General features: G+C 46.0%; 1 protein-coding gene across 3 annotated transcripts in view; it reads left to right on the top strand.

Annotated features, from left to right (window-relative positions):
• The window catches only part of PDE9A (phosphodiesterase 9A), a 51082-nt gene extending 39734 nt beyond the window's left edge, over positions 1-11348 (top strand). For all 3 annotated transcript variants that reach the window (XM_066314117.1, XM_066314116.1, XM_066314115.1), the window contains 8 exons: positions 2078-2182; positions 3280-3362; positions 5584-5740; positions 6851-6964; positions 7675-7779; positions 8526-8654; positions 8852-8947; positions 10497-11348. In XM_066314117.1, the coding sequence (XP_066170214.1) occupies positions 2078-2182; positions 3280-3362; positions 5584-5740; positions 6851-6964; positions 7675-7779; positions 8526-8654; positions 8852-8947; positions 10497-10547 (840 nt within the window). In that variant the 3' untranslated portion in view covers positions 10548-11348. The remainder of the gene's footprint in view (positions 1-2077; positions 2183-3279; positions 3363-5583; positions 5741-6850; positions 6965-7674; positions 7780-8525; positions 8655-8851; positions 8948-10496) is intronic.
• Positions 11349-12380: the final 1032 nt, after the last annotated feature.

Below are 12380 nucleotides of genomic sequence, written 5' to 3'. Positions count from 1 at the left end.
GGCAGGAGGCACGTGGGGCTGTCACTGCTCGGTGTCCTGCTGCAGGGAGGAGACAAGGCACAGGGCTGAGCAGAGCCTGGAATAAGGGATAAAATGTCACCACAGAAGGCAGGAGGCTCACCTGAAATTTACTCCAAGCACTGGTGAAGCCTTTTTTAGAAAAATAATACGACTGCATTAAAAGAGACACCAGAAATGATCAAAAGCTGCTAAATCTCTCTCTCCGAAGGAGGCAGATGAAGAGCTGGGTGGTGTTGACCTTACAAAGCAGCTGAAGGCAAGGGGTGGGATGAAACCCAACACAAACAAGGGGAACACGGAGCAGATAAACCAGATCTCCTCCTCCTGTTTCACAGCCCCAAAACATGGAAAGGAAGGTGATATGTCAACACACACCAACAGCCCACCCACACACACTGCTGCAGGCAGCTTCCCCCAGCTCGTGTCTCCAAGCAATTTGTCACCACTAACATTTAAGACAGCCTCACTCTGAGCAACAAAAGGGGAGTTTGTTGTGTGTTTTCCACAAAGGCAAGACAAGGTGAGGTCTCCTTGCAGAAAAAAAAAAGGTTAATTTTAAAAGCCTCAAGGGCTCTGCTCCAAAATGGGATACTTCCCCAGGCACAGTATGGACATCACTGAACTCAAGTGGGAGAGAAAAAGCCACCTCATGCTTATCCTGGCTTTCCTGCTCCCACATCCACTGGCTGAAGTCTTTCAGAAAGAGGAGGAAAGAGTGATTAATGCAACTCAGTCCCTCCATCCCTTCAGTGCTCTGAGGCAGGAGTCCCCAGGGATGCTCTGGGCTCCAGTGCTGGATGTGAGCATTACATCCATGCAGGTTTGTGCAGTGCCATGAGTGTCCATGTGCAGGCTATGAGATACTCACCAGCTGTGAGCCTAGCTGACAACCACATCGTGCCATTCCTAAGTCGTTTTAAAATAATGAAACGTGTTTCTAAAATCCTGGCTGCAGAACAATCTGTGCAGCTCTTGCAACGAAACCCACAAATAGTGAATAAGCATTGAAATGCCACATTTCTCTTGACCTCATCTGAAGCTTTGAGGTTGCCTGGAAGTCAGGTGATGGGTTAAAGTGTTTGATCCTGTTGGGTGTGAGGATTCCTGAAGTAAATTCCTGATTTAGCTGGGGAAGGGGACAGGAATTCTATGTCATTAATTCAGAGTCAGTAACTGAAGCATGTGCATGAGGGCTCTCTGGGGTCCAGGCCATGGAGGAGGATTCAGCAGAAGGGTCCAGCAGTGCTGCTGACTCTTGGCTGCTTTGTGAGGGACAGGAAACCAGAGGAGCATTGGAATAATGACCGTGGCATGTGTCAAGCCAGCTGTGCCAGTCTCCCTCAGCCAGGCTGGGACTGGGTCAGGTCCAGGACACAGGGACAGAGAGGCTTTATCCTGCCTGTGGAATGAGGACAACCAAGCCAGCATCTGTAGAAAGTTAAACCACCCAACAATGGCTCCTGTGAGCCCATGACAGCTTCATCTCTCCCAAGGCTGACTGGTGTAGGAAACCCACCCAGGTGTGCTCCAGCCTGGTGTGCATTCATATCTTCTCTTTGCCAAGCAACACATCCCAAAGTGCCACCTCTGAGCACTGGCAAATGGAAGGACAGCCGTGTTTCAGCGCCCAAGGTATCAGAGCTGCAGTTTGTATTCAGCAGAGAGGGGGCCAGGGGTGGGCTCTGAGCCCTTTGCTGTCCCCAAGGTCACCATCTAGCCACTGCAAGGTTCGAAATAGAAATTCAGCTGAGAGCAGAGAGCCATCTCTTAAGGAGTGAGATGCAGCTGTGCTGGGATGTTTGCCCATTGCTGGGATGTTTGCCCATTGCTGGGATGTTTGCCCATTGCTGGCTGCCCATTTCTGTGAGCTTTACCTGCTGGTGAGTTCTTGGAACACAGAAATCTCCCCCAGGAAGGCAGAAAGTGTCAGAGGCCTTGTGCTGTCACTCTGTGCTAGCAGAGAATAATCCTGGGCCCCCTAGGACTCCTTCAAGGATATAAAGTATTGGTAAAGCAGCTCTGCCACCTCTGACAGCTCCATTCCCTCTCTTTGCAGCTGTGTATTCATGACAACTATAGGAACAACCCCTTCCACAATTTCCGGCACTGCTTCTGCGTGACCCAGATGATGTACAGCATGATTTCCCTCTGCAACCTCCAGGTACCACTCCTCCTCCATGGCACCACTCCTTTTCCATCCTAAAACCTCAGCCACTTCTCCTGCAGAATGGGCCACCAGGCTGCTGGCAAGCAGTGGCCTTTGAGGGGGCTGCACTTTCTCAGTCCCCAGGCACACAAGGAGAGGTGTTGCATTTCCACCTCTGGCTGCTCACTCAGCCATCCCATTCCTGACCACAAGCACCTGCACAGCTTTCTGAGGCTGCTGGGAAGGTGACTTCACCTCCTGGATGTCCACAGTTTGTACTGTGGTGGGGTGAAACATTTGGGAATGATGGACAAACCCCTACTGAACTATGGTCTGTAAGTATGTTTTTGTTTGGGACACAAAATGTTCCCACGAGAGGTTTTTCTCCAGATGTGTGTTTTCGCCAGTGCTTGTCCTGTAGCCTGGCATGTATTATGTGCAGGACACACATTTGACCTTTATTTTGTCCAAAACTGTAGGGATCAATTAATTTCACTGCTTGGATAATCTGCACTCGTATATTCATTCCATTCCCTTGCAAAACTGCTTTTTTTCACTTTTAAACCCCCTTTTTTCTCCATAGTTACACGTATCAGTTACTGGCCTAAGTCTGTTTTTTTTGCCAGTAGCAGTATGAAGAAAAATTTGCTTTAATGTAAGTCCATGCTATTCAAAAGCTGTGGGAACACAACATTTGATTTTTTTTCTTGCTCTTTTCCTAACTTCAGTTAATGCAGGATGGAATGGCAACTTTGCCATCCTCCAGCCCTCCCTTTAACTAGTCAGGGTGCTCAAATGACGTGTAAGAGACTGTACTAATGTCTCAGTGCTTTTATATGATCTCTGCAGTAATAGCAAGTTTCAAGGAAATTGCCTCCTCTGAGCTGCTGTTACTTAATGCAACAAAGGCAAATCTGAGTCATTTTTACTGGAAGGGAAGGCAGATTTCTCTTTCTTGACTGAAGTAAATTCATCTAAGGAAAAATGCTTGGTTTTGCTCAGATTTGCACTTCTCTAAGAAGTAAATACATCTGATTTCTTTATTTCTTTTAATTTACAGGGATAAGGGAAGTAGAAATCGTAATACTATGCTCATGTTTTGTATTTTACAGGAGAAATTTTCCCAAATTGACATTTTGATTCTCATGACTGCAGCAGTGTGCCATGACTTGGACCATCCTGGCTATAACAATACGTGAGTCTCTTCTCTTGCTTTCTCTTACCTTAAAATTTATTGGGAAGGTAACACTGGTTGGCATTTTTGGGGTAGATTTTTCCTTCTCAGAGCCTGACCTTTTCCCAAGGCCCTGCTGGCCACTCACACGTGGGCCAAAGCAGAGCTCAGGTCTGGGTTGGGATTTGCCAGCTGCCCTTGGTTCTGTAAGGAAAATGGTTATTTTCAGATTTCTATTCCAACACTTTTCCCCCCAATTCCTGAGAAAAGGAGATGAAATACTTTACAGCTGGTAACGGAGCTAGCAATGATTATAATGGAATAATTACACTACAATGCAAAGGGGGATTTAGCTTACACTTTATTTCATAATTATAAATCATGAAGTGTACTTTATTTATTTTCATGTGAGAGAATTATTGCCGTTGGCCCACAGACACTTTTGTGTGCATGTGAAAGAGAGAAAATCTCATTTATTTGTAACCATTCATTGAATGAAGGCAGAAGCCAGTTCTGACCAGAATCAGTGAGAATCTCTGCATTTGCCATTAGTGGGGGTTGAATTAGACATGAAAAGTTCCTTTTGGTTTTGTTCTGTGTCATTTTAAATTAGAAATGTGATAAAATTTAAAGAAGGAAAAAAAACCCTTTTGTGAGAATGATCATCCATTGAGGGGAATCAGTGCCTGAGATTATATTAAAATGATATCTATTTTCTCTGAAAATCCAATTTAATACCAACTACCAAAAACATCCAAAGCTGCAAGGGCTTTTTTGGATGATAAATTCCAGCGAGGTTTATTCCAGCACACCAATGGCTCAGGGACAAAAAGACTTGGTCATGTGGTGTGCACAGGCTTAAATAGGGGTCAGGGACTGTTGGAGTGCCAGAAACTTAGATTTAAGATTTTAGTATATAGTAATACGCATGAGTTAACATGGAGGATTGTGGGAGTTGTCTAAGTCCTTCCTTTTCACCTTCTTCTTCCTTCTTCTTCATGGGTTTAAGTGGTTTTCTGTAACTGGTTGATGGAGTCTGCATTGCAGACTTCAAATAGTTAGTTATTGGGTTTAAAATAAAAATAATTTAGGTGGCATTACATAATTGGACACGTTGTCCTTAAAAAGACCTGGTAAAGATAGAGAAGCTCTCCATTTTGCCTCATTTTCTTAGCATGGTAGTTGGAGCTCATGGCACATGAGTCTAAACACCGTAAATAGATAAGAGACCATAAACATTCCAAGTCCAAACTCGACGTCTACGTTCCCCTTGTTATTCATCCTGACTTTGGCAAGGGAAAAAAAGAAGCCAAAGGGAGCAAAGGTCTAAGGGCATGGAGGGACTACAAAGGGCAAGGCAGAGGTCAGTGACGTACAGAGATGGATGAACAGTTGGACTGGGCAGGGTTAAGTGGCCAAAAGGGGAAGAAATCCAAGGTGAGTTGGCAGTAGTTCTGCAGGGCACCAAGGGGGAAATCCTCTCTTTCAGCCTAGGCAGGGAAACTCCGTGGCAGATCCTTCCAAGGCAAAACCCTGGGGATTCCCCCAAGAGGTTCCAGGGACTCCACAGTTTGGAGCAGCTGATGGGCATTGCAGTATGTTTTTATGTTAAATGGGTTGTTTTGCTATATTAATAATTTAGTCCTAAATTGTATCCCCCTCCCTTCCCTGTGCTGTAAGTACTAGATTGCATTCACCTATGCAGCTGTCAATCCTTCCCTAATCCTGCCTTTTCTTCCAGACTGTTCCCTACCAATCTCCCAATTTTTGATGCCTTGTTAGTTTAGATTGTTCCCCTCCCTCTATGCTTCTTTATTGGTTTCAGTATTGTAATCCCCTTGTTCCCCTCTCCCTATTGGATTCTTACCCTGAACTCGGCCCCCAGAGGAGTCCCTAAAAACTCACCATCCTGCCCTGAGGGACAGGCTTTTGCTTTCATTTTTCTTTCAGAGAGAACTTTTTCTTTCACTTTTCATTTAGAGATTTTTTTTAAGGTCCTAGCTTCTGCTGTGTCTTCGAGTTGTGTTTTATGTTTTGCTTTTATAATAAACGAATCTCGGAGCTGCAAGGTTGGCTCATCCCGCATTCTTTACACTGATCCACCTGTGACTGCCTGGGACACACAGGGCTCCAGGGGAACGTGTCACACCCCCATAAAGGAGCAGAAATATCAAAAAGTGCCACGACAGGAGGGTGTCTGCAGGAGTTTTTTCCGTTCTCCTCACGGCTTTGCTGCCCTCAGGTACCAGATCAACGCACGGACGGAGCTGGCCGTGCGCTACAACGACATCTCCCCGCTGGAGAACCACCACTGCGCCGTGGCCTTCCAGATCATCTCCCAGCCAGAGTTCAACATCTTCTCCAACGTGGACCAGGACCAGTTCAAGCAGATCAGACAGGTCAGGAATGCTGCTCCTGCACGTGCTGTCCCTGAGGTTATTAACACTCACGGACCTCCTTGTTCCACTTCATCCTCCCTGGAGGGCAGGGCTGAAAAAGCCCCTCACACTGGAAAGATCCGAGAGGGATTCTTGGAAAATTTCCACAGCAGCGCTCCCTGGAATGCTTTGCTGAGGAATAATGAGTACACCCTGACTAATAAAGCCTATGACATTTTGGGGGTAGATATTTAGATTGTTGGAGGAGCCAATTAGCTCTGACTGGGGAAGGATTAAGCTCTCTCGGCAGAAGTATATGCTTTAAGGAGGGCACTGTATTAATTTTAAGAGGGGCTTCAAAGGGGGAAAAGATTTGCAACAGCAGATCACTGGTAGTGTTGGAAGAGGCCCTGGTGCACTGGGAGTCATCACAGTTATCTCTGAGGCACTGAACAATGTCACAATTCCCATTAGGGCTCTAAGGGCCAAGATTCAGCCTTAATTTCCACGTTACACCTTCCTTACACACCCACTGAAAAAGCAGTATAAGGGCTGGCTGGAGTTCCTGATTCTGCCAGTGTGTGGGAAACTGGCATGGGCTCAAAATGGACTGTTCTGTATGAAAACCCACAACTTTAAATTAACCACATGTTTTCCCATCATAAACTCTGCACAGGAGGAGGATACAGAGCTCCTTGTCCACATCTGAGTGTTTCAAAGCCCTTAATCCCAAAGAGGATGGGCACAGCTGGCATCCACACCGTGATTTTTGTCTCAGGGCCACTAAGAGTCAGCAGCAAAACCCACAGTGATGAAAGTGGGTCTTGGCAGCCAGAGTGTGGCTCTTAACATCCTGTTGTACAGTTTGCTTTTCTACAATTAGTCAATCAGAGAGGCAAAACCTCAGTGTCTCTGGAATATCACATAAAACCATGATCCTCATGTACCACAAACTCTTTATAACCCTCTTCCCATTTCCTTGGCAGTTCCAAGTCAGAAATTTCCCTTTCCAGCACGAGCAATTCAGTGCATCTGAGGCATTTTGTGTGCAAGACAGACCCTGCTCGGCTTTGCATTAGCAGACTTTGTCAGGAATGTCAAGTTAATATGTGAACATGTTTTCTTTGCTAGGGGATAATTACGTTAATCCTGGCTACAGACATGGCGAGACACGCAGAAATACTGGACTCTTTCAAGGAAAAAATGGAAAACTTTGATTACACAAATGAAGAACACATGACCTGTGTAAGGAGGTTTTGTGGATTGTTATTTTTCTGTGCGTGGAGGGAAAGCTTGTAGATTAGCATTTGTTTGTTTAAAAACCAAGATTTAATATGTATTATCAAACAAGAATCCTTCCCATATTCTCTGCCCCACCAAAGAATAACTAGAATTTGGAAGTGCTCTATATTAAATAAATTATTCCAGCTTTAGGAATCATGAAGTCCCATCAGGAAAATAAAAAAATTTTGCTCTATTAGGCTAAAAAATCTTATTGTTCTTTACTGTGGGAAAAAAAAAAAAAAAAAAAAAAAAAAAAAAACCACAAACAAAAACAACCCAAACCTTAAGAGTAAAACCTCTACTCTCCTCTATTTCCCAGTGCAGTTGTCTTTAATTTCCAGAGAAATCTCTTCCCAGCTGCCTCTGAGTGCTCCACAAAAACCTTAATGGTCACTTGTGACTGAATCTCTTCATGCAGCAGATAAGTGCAAGTCCCACTGTGGCACATCCCAGTGCTGCAGAGGGGGAAACCAAAGCAGAGAGGAGATAAGTGATTTACACAGAGCAACTGAGAGAGGGAAAAAGGATCCAGATCATTTAAAACCCCTGGTTTAATCCTGAAATTGCCCTTCCTGGTTGAAAGCATTGCCTCCCACTGCATTGTAAGGTTGTGGATGGGGAGAAAAGGGCTGGCTTTAGGACTGCAGCATTAAAGTATTATCCTCTTTCAGCTGAAGATGGTGCTGATAAAATGCTGTGACATCTCCAACGAAGTCCGCCCGATGGAAGTAGCAGAGCCCTGGGTAGATTGCTTACTGGAGGAGTATTTTATGCAGGTAAGAGTGAGGGAGAGATGCAATTGCACAATTTCACCATTTTCTGCTATTTTCAAATCCCACGTGTGCTTCACTGTCTGACAGCCCAGTCTGGTTCTAGCTCTGAACTACCTGGTTTAATGGAAATCTCCCTGCCCATGGCAGGGGGATGGAACTGGGTGATCTTTAAGGTCCTTTCTAACCCAAACAATTCTATTACTCCACGGAAATGGAATTTCCATTTCCACGGAAAGCTTCTACTCCAGAAAGTCCAAGAAGGATGCCAGCAAAAGACCCTGCTCAGTAAGCAAGTGGATGCAACTGATTTTTTTCTTTTAATCATTAGTAAAGAAGAAGATGTAGTTTCTGGTTGAATACCTGAAAATAATCAGTCTCTGGAGAAGGATGAGGAAACCACAGAATTATTCCCTCTCTTTGAGAGCAGCAAGAGCCATTACCAGCTTTCTGAATGCTCTGATACATTTTACCTCACAAGTCCAGTGGGTTTGCAAAGGGAATCAGCTGCCCTGTAAGCCTGGAGGTGAACACTTTGATGCTGGTGCTGAGCAGAGATGACTGAACAGAATTCTCTTTATTCAGACATTGCGCTCCACAAAGCACAGACATTGGCCTGAGGGAACCACATCACTATTCTGTGCTATCTTCAAACACCTCTGTGATCTGTATCTGAGGGCTGCTGATCTCCTTGGTGCACCTGGCAGCCTCCTAGGCAGGATTAACATTTGGTGTGTCTGGGTTTGTTCCAGAGCGACCGAGAAAAGTCCGAGGGGCTCCCGGTGGCCCCGTTCATGGACCGCGACAAAGTGACCAAACCAACGGCGCAGATCGGCTTCCTCAAGTTTGTCCTCATCCCCATGTTCGAGACAGTGACCAAGGTAAGGCCAGAAACCAGAGAGGGGGGAGAGCAGAGCTTTGGTGTTTGCCCCACCAAGTGTTTGGTTACCCAGGGAAAAGGGGCTGTGCCTTCCACACCCCACCTGCCAGCCCCTTTTCAGCCTGCACAGCTAAATGATGCAACAGGTTAAGGAATGCAAAAGGAAATGCTGATATTCTCTCTCTTGTTCCCACTTAGCTATTCCCAGAAGTGGAGGAGGTGATGCTCCAGCCCCTGTGGGAATCCAGGGACCACTACGAGGGGTTAAAACAGATAGATGATGCTATGAAAGAGGTAAATTCCAGTTATCTCCTTGATACAGCAAACATTATAATTGAATAAGCCAAACATTATAATCAAGCAGCAGCTTAATTCTGTAACAGTGGGAATGCTTGTGGTGTCATCATTATTTTGAGAAACACATTCATTACACCTGGCTAGAGAGGAGTGTGTGCCACGAGCAGTAAAAGCTTGTCCTTGCAGAGTCCACCAGGAACCACACAAGAATGGACATGGGAAAGCAGCTGCTTGCAAGGCACAGACCCCAGGGATAACCCCTGAAGAGAGCACGTTGGCAAACACCACTCCCTGGAGGGATCTGACCTCCCTTGGGATGGAGTTTGCCTGGGTTGCACTGCAGCAAAATGTTCTGGGGCTGGGCAGTTCGAGGCTCTGCAGCCTCAGTGCAGGAGTTTATTTTCTGGGATGGAGCTTCCAGTCACGCGTTTGTCATCAAGGATGTGCTTGGCATTTTATGAGGAATCACCCTGTTATGGCAAAGCACCCAGGAGGATTAAACACACAACCACTGAAGTCCTTTAATTGCCCAGTGGGGACTTCTATGTACAGAGCATCCCTCATTTTGTATGGCTCAGGGGAGGAGGGAAGTCCAGGTAACTGCATTTGCTGTCTCTCAGCATGTCTGCATTGCCTCAGGAGCCTGGCAGGGCAGGAACCAGTGCCCAGGGCAGCAGCCAGTGCTGGTCCAGCTCCCTGTGACAATGGCCCTGCACTCCTTTCTTGCCCACCTCTCCCAGTGCTTCTTTTCCTTGCCAAGATCCATGGCAGGACCTGACCAAAGGGCAATCACAGAGCAGGGAGATTTCTGACATGAAGAAATTCATCATGCAGGCAGGGTGCTGTGAGCCACTCCATCATTAGAGTGAGTTGGGAAGTGCCCTGGAGCACCAGTTGTGCTGATATTGTTTGATGTGTGGGTAATGAAGGTTCCTTCACTTGATCATCCATTGAGTGGAACAGGAGCTTTGCTGTAGCTCCCATCTCCTCCCAAGTGCTTTGGAGGAAAAGTCCTTCAGCAGCTCAAGTATTGTTGATCAAAGAGCTCAGGCTCTGAGGGCAGTATATTTTAAAGGAGAACAAAGTCTTTTAGGCATTTTTCCATTTAGACAGGAGCATTTCTCAAACGAGGGCAAAAGAACTCAAATACGACTGCCAGACTTTGAGTCTTACTCATCTTTCAAGCTGAGCTGAGATTTTACTTCTGGTTTACAGAAGCTGTCAAAACAGCATTTTTATACAAACTGATAGAGCTTTAATTGCAGTGTATTGGCACAAGAGGTCTTAAAAAAAATAGGAGGTGCTTGAATTCAGAAATATTCTGAAACAAGAGGACTTAATTAATAATTTGAGAGCCTAGTACAATTGCTGATGAGAAAGACTGAGTTCTGTTTGCCCAGGACATTCATCCAGAGCTGTTTGGCTGGAACAATGCCTGTGATATTCCAAGCTGCTGCCTATTATTTCCCAGGAAATGTTGCACATGCCTTGTGGAGAGCTGAGCGTGAGTCAGGGGGGATTAATCCTGCTCTGCTCTTCATTCCAGCTGCAGAAACAGAAAAGTGAAGGTTTGACGACCGGCAGCACCGAAAAGTGAGACCAAACAGCCCTTGAACAAATCAACCACAAGCCTCGAGGCTCTGCTCTGGTTTGAGAAACGCTGTATTAGCCAAGCAGAGGTGGTGGCTACGTCAAACTCCAAGTGGGACCATACAGGGAGAGGTGGCAGGGATGGATCCACAGCCTCCTCAGAGAGGTGCTGCTGCCGTCGGACACTGCACGCTCCCCAGACTCTGGCATTCCCTCCACAGCCTCCTGGCAGGATTCCCCAGGCTCCAGCATTCCCACAACAGCCTCCCGGCAGGATTCTCCCTGTGGACACTCCAACCTTCAGCAGATCTGCCTTCTTGGTGACCAAGCTGCCTGCAGTCCGCAGAGACAAACCAGAATTTAGCTAAGGAGCCTTTTCTGGGAAATGATCCGCTGGCACCAGGAGCTGCTTTAGTCAAGATACTCTCTAAATGTGTACAGCAGTATGCTAATGACAGCATAGCTCACCAGATGCTTATACACTGACAAGGGTCCTGGCACACATTTTTGTTTGCCTGGTCGGCCCTAGTGACACATTTCTCCTCGTTATTCCCTGAATTTTATAGTGTTCACAGTACGTTCAGAAGCCCAGCATAGGCGATGCAATTTTCTTTTTTTTCTCCTGCACTAGAAGAAATCAGAAGAAACCATAGTGAGTTTGCAGGGTCACTTTGTGACCTGGTACAGATGGACACCATGGGATCCTTCAGCATGAGCAGAGAAGGGAGCACAAAGCTGAAAAAACGATGGTGCAAACACATTTTTATCCTTGTTGATGCAAAAAAAAAAACAAACCCAAAACAAAACAAAAAAACACCCAACAAGAGACACCTTCAAGATGTACAGAATTTTTTTTTATTATTATTATTATTACTTTTAAACCGACCTGCTAAATAATATATTCTTCTACAGAAATGGGTGTTATTGGTTCATTTTGTGTATGTGTTGACATGAGAACTGCCCATATTCCTAAAGACTAATGTCCCATGATGGATACAAGGGAAGGGGCTGTACAGGAGAGGGGAGGGATGGTTTTCCTTGGAGTAGAAGCCTTAAAATTATTCCTGTGGTACTTCATGAAGAGCTTCAGTTCCATTGATGGTTTTGTGATGTGGCTCTACCCGGGTGTTGCAGCTGTGTGAACAGACAGTGCTGGGATTGATTCCTGTGCATCACCTCACCAAAGGGAGGGTTGGGATGAATCCCTCACCAGAACCAAGGCACAGCCATGCTGCTCACCTGGTTTCTCCCATCGTGGTGTGGCTGCTGGGAGCAGGGATTCCCTGCACCGTGGTGTGCTGGCATCTCCCACACTGGCAGCCACAGCCATGGATGTTGCTGAGGTTCCCCTTGGCTCCCCAGCTCTGCAAAGCCCAAAGCTGCAGCTGGTTTGTCAGAAAGATGAGCAAGAGGGGGCCAACCTTTCTGCCCTGTTTCTGTTGTTTCTGCACATTAATCCTGAGTTTAACTCTCGTTTCTCCCCCAGTGCCATTTCCCATGTTTGGTCTCTTTCATTAGCACAAAACTGTTATTTCAGTCACTCTCCAGTCCTTCAGGGAGATCCAAATTACCTCAAAACTTCCATCCCTCTACTCTCTTCCTACCTGGAAGTTTCCAGAGACCCAGGACAGACTCACAGCTAGTTCTGTCTGCTGGTGCCTCATCCTTTAAGCAGCTTTTTGTGTGTGGTTTTGGGCTTTCTGCTGCAAACTGGAAAGGGCTCTGATCCCAGGATTTGAACAGATCCCAAGGGAAATGGAAAGATCCAAGTGTAGGGTCAGCTCCAACTCACACAGACATCTTCATGAATGGATGAACTACAGCCTAGTTTTGATTAGCC

Source organism: Sylvia atricapilla, chromosome 2 (assembly GCF_009819655.1).
Source record: "Sylvia atricapilla isolate bSylAtr1 chromosome 2, bSylAtr1.pri, whole genome shotgun sequence".
Taxonomy (NCBI): Eukaryota; Metazoa; Chordata; class Aves; order Passeriformes; family Sylviidae; genus Sylvia; species Sylvia atricapilla.
The sequence above is the reverse complement of the archived record's forward strand: the minus strand, read 5'-3'. Positions and strand labels throughout refer to the sequence as shown.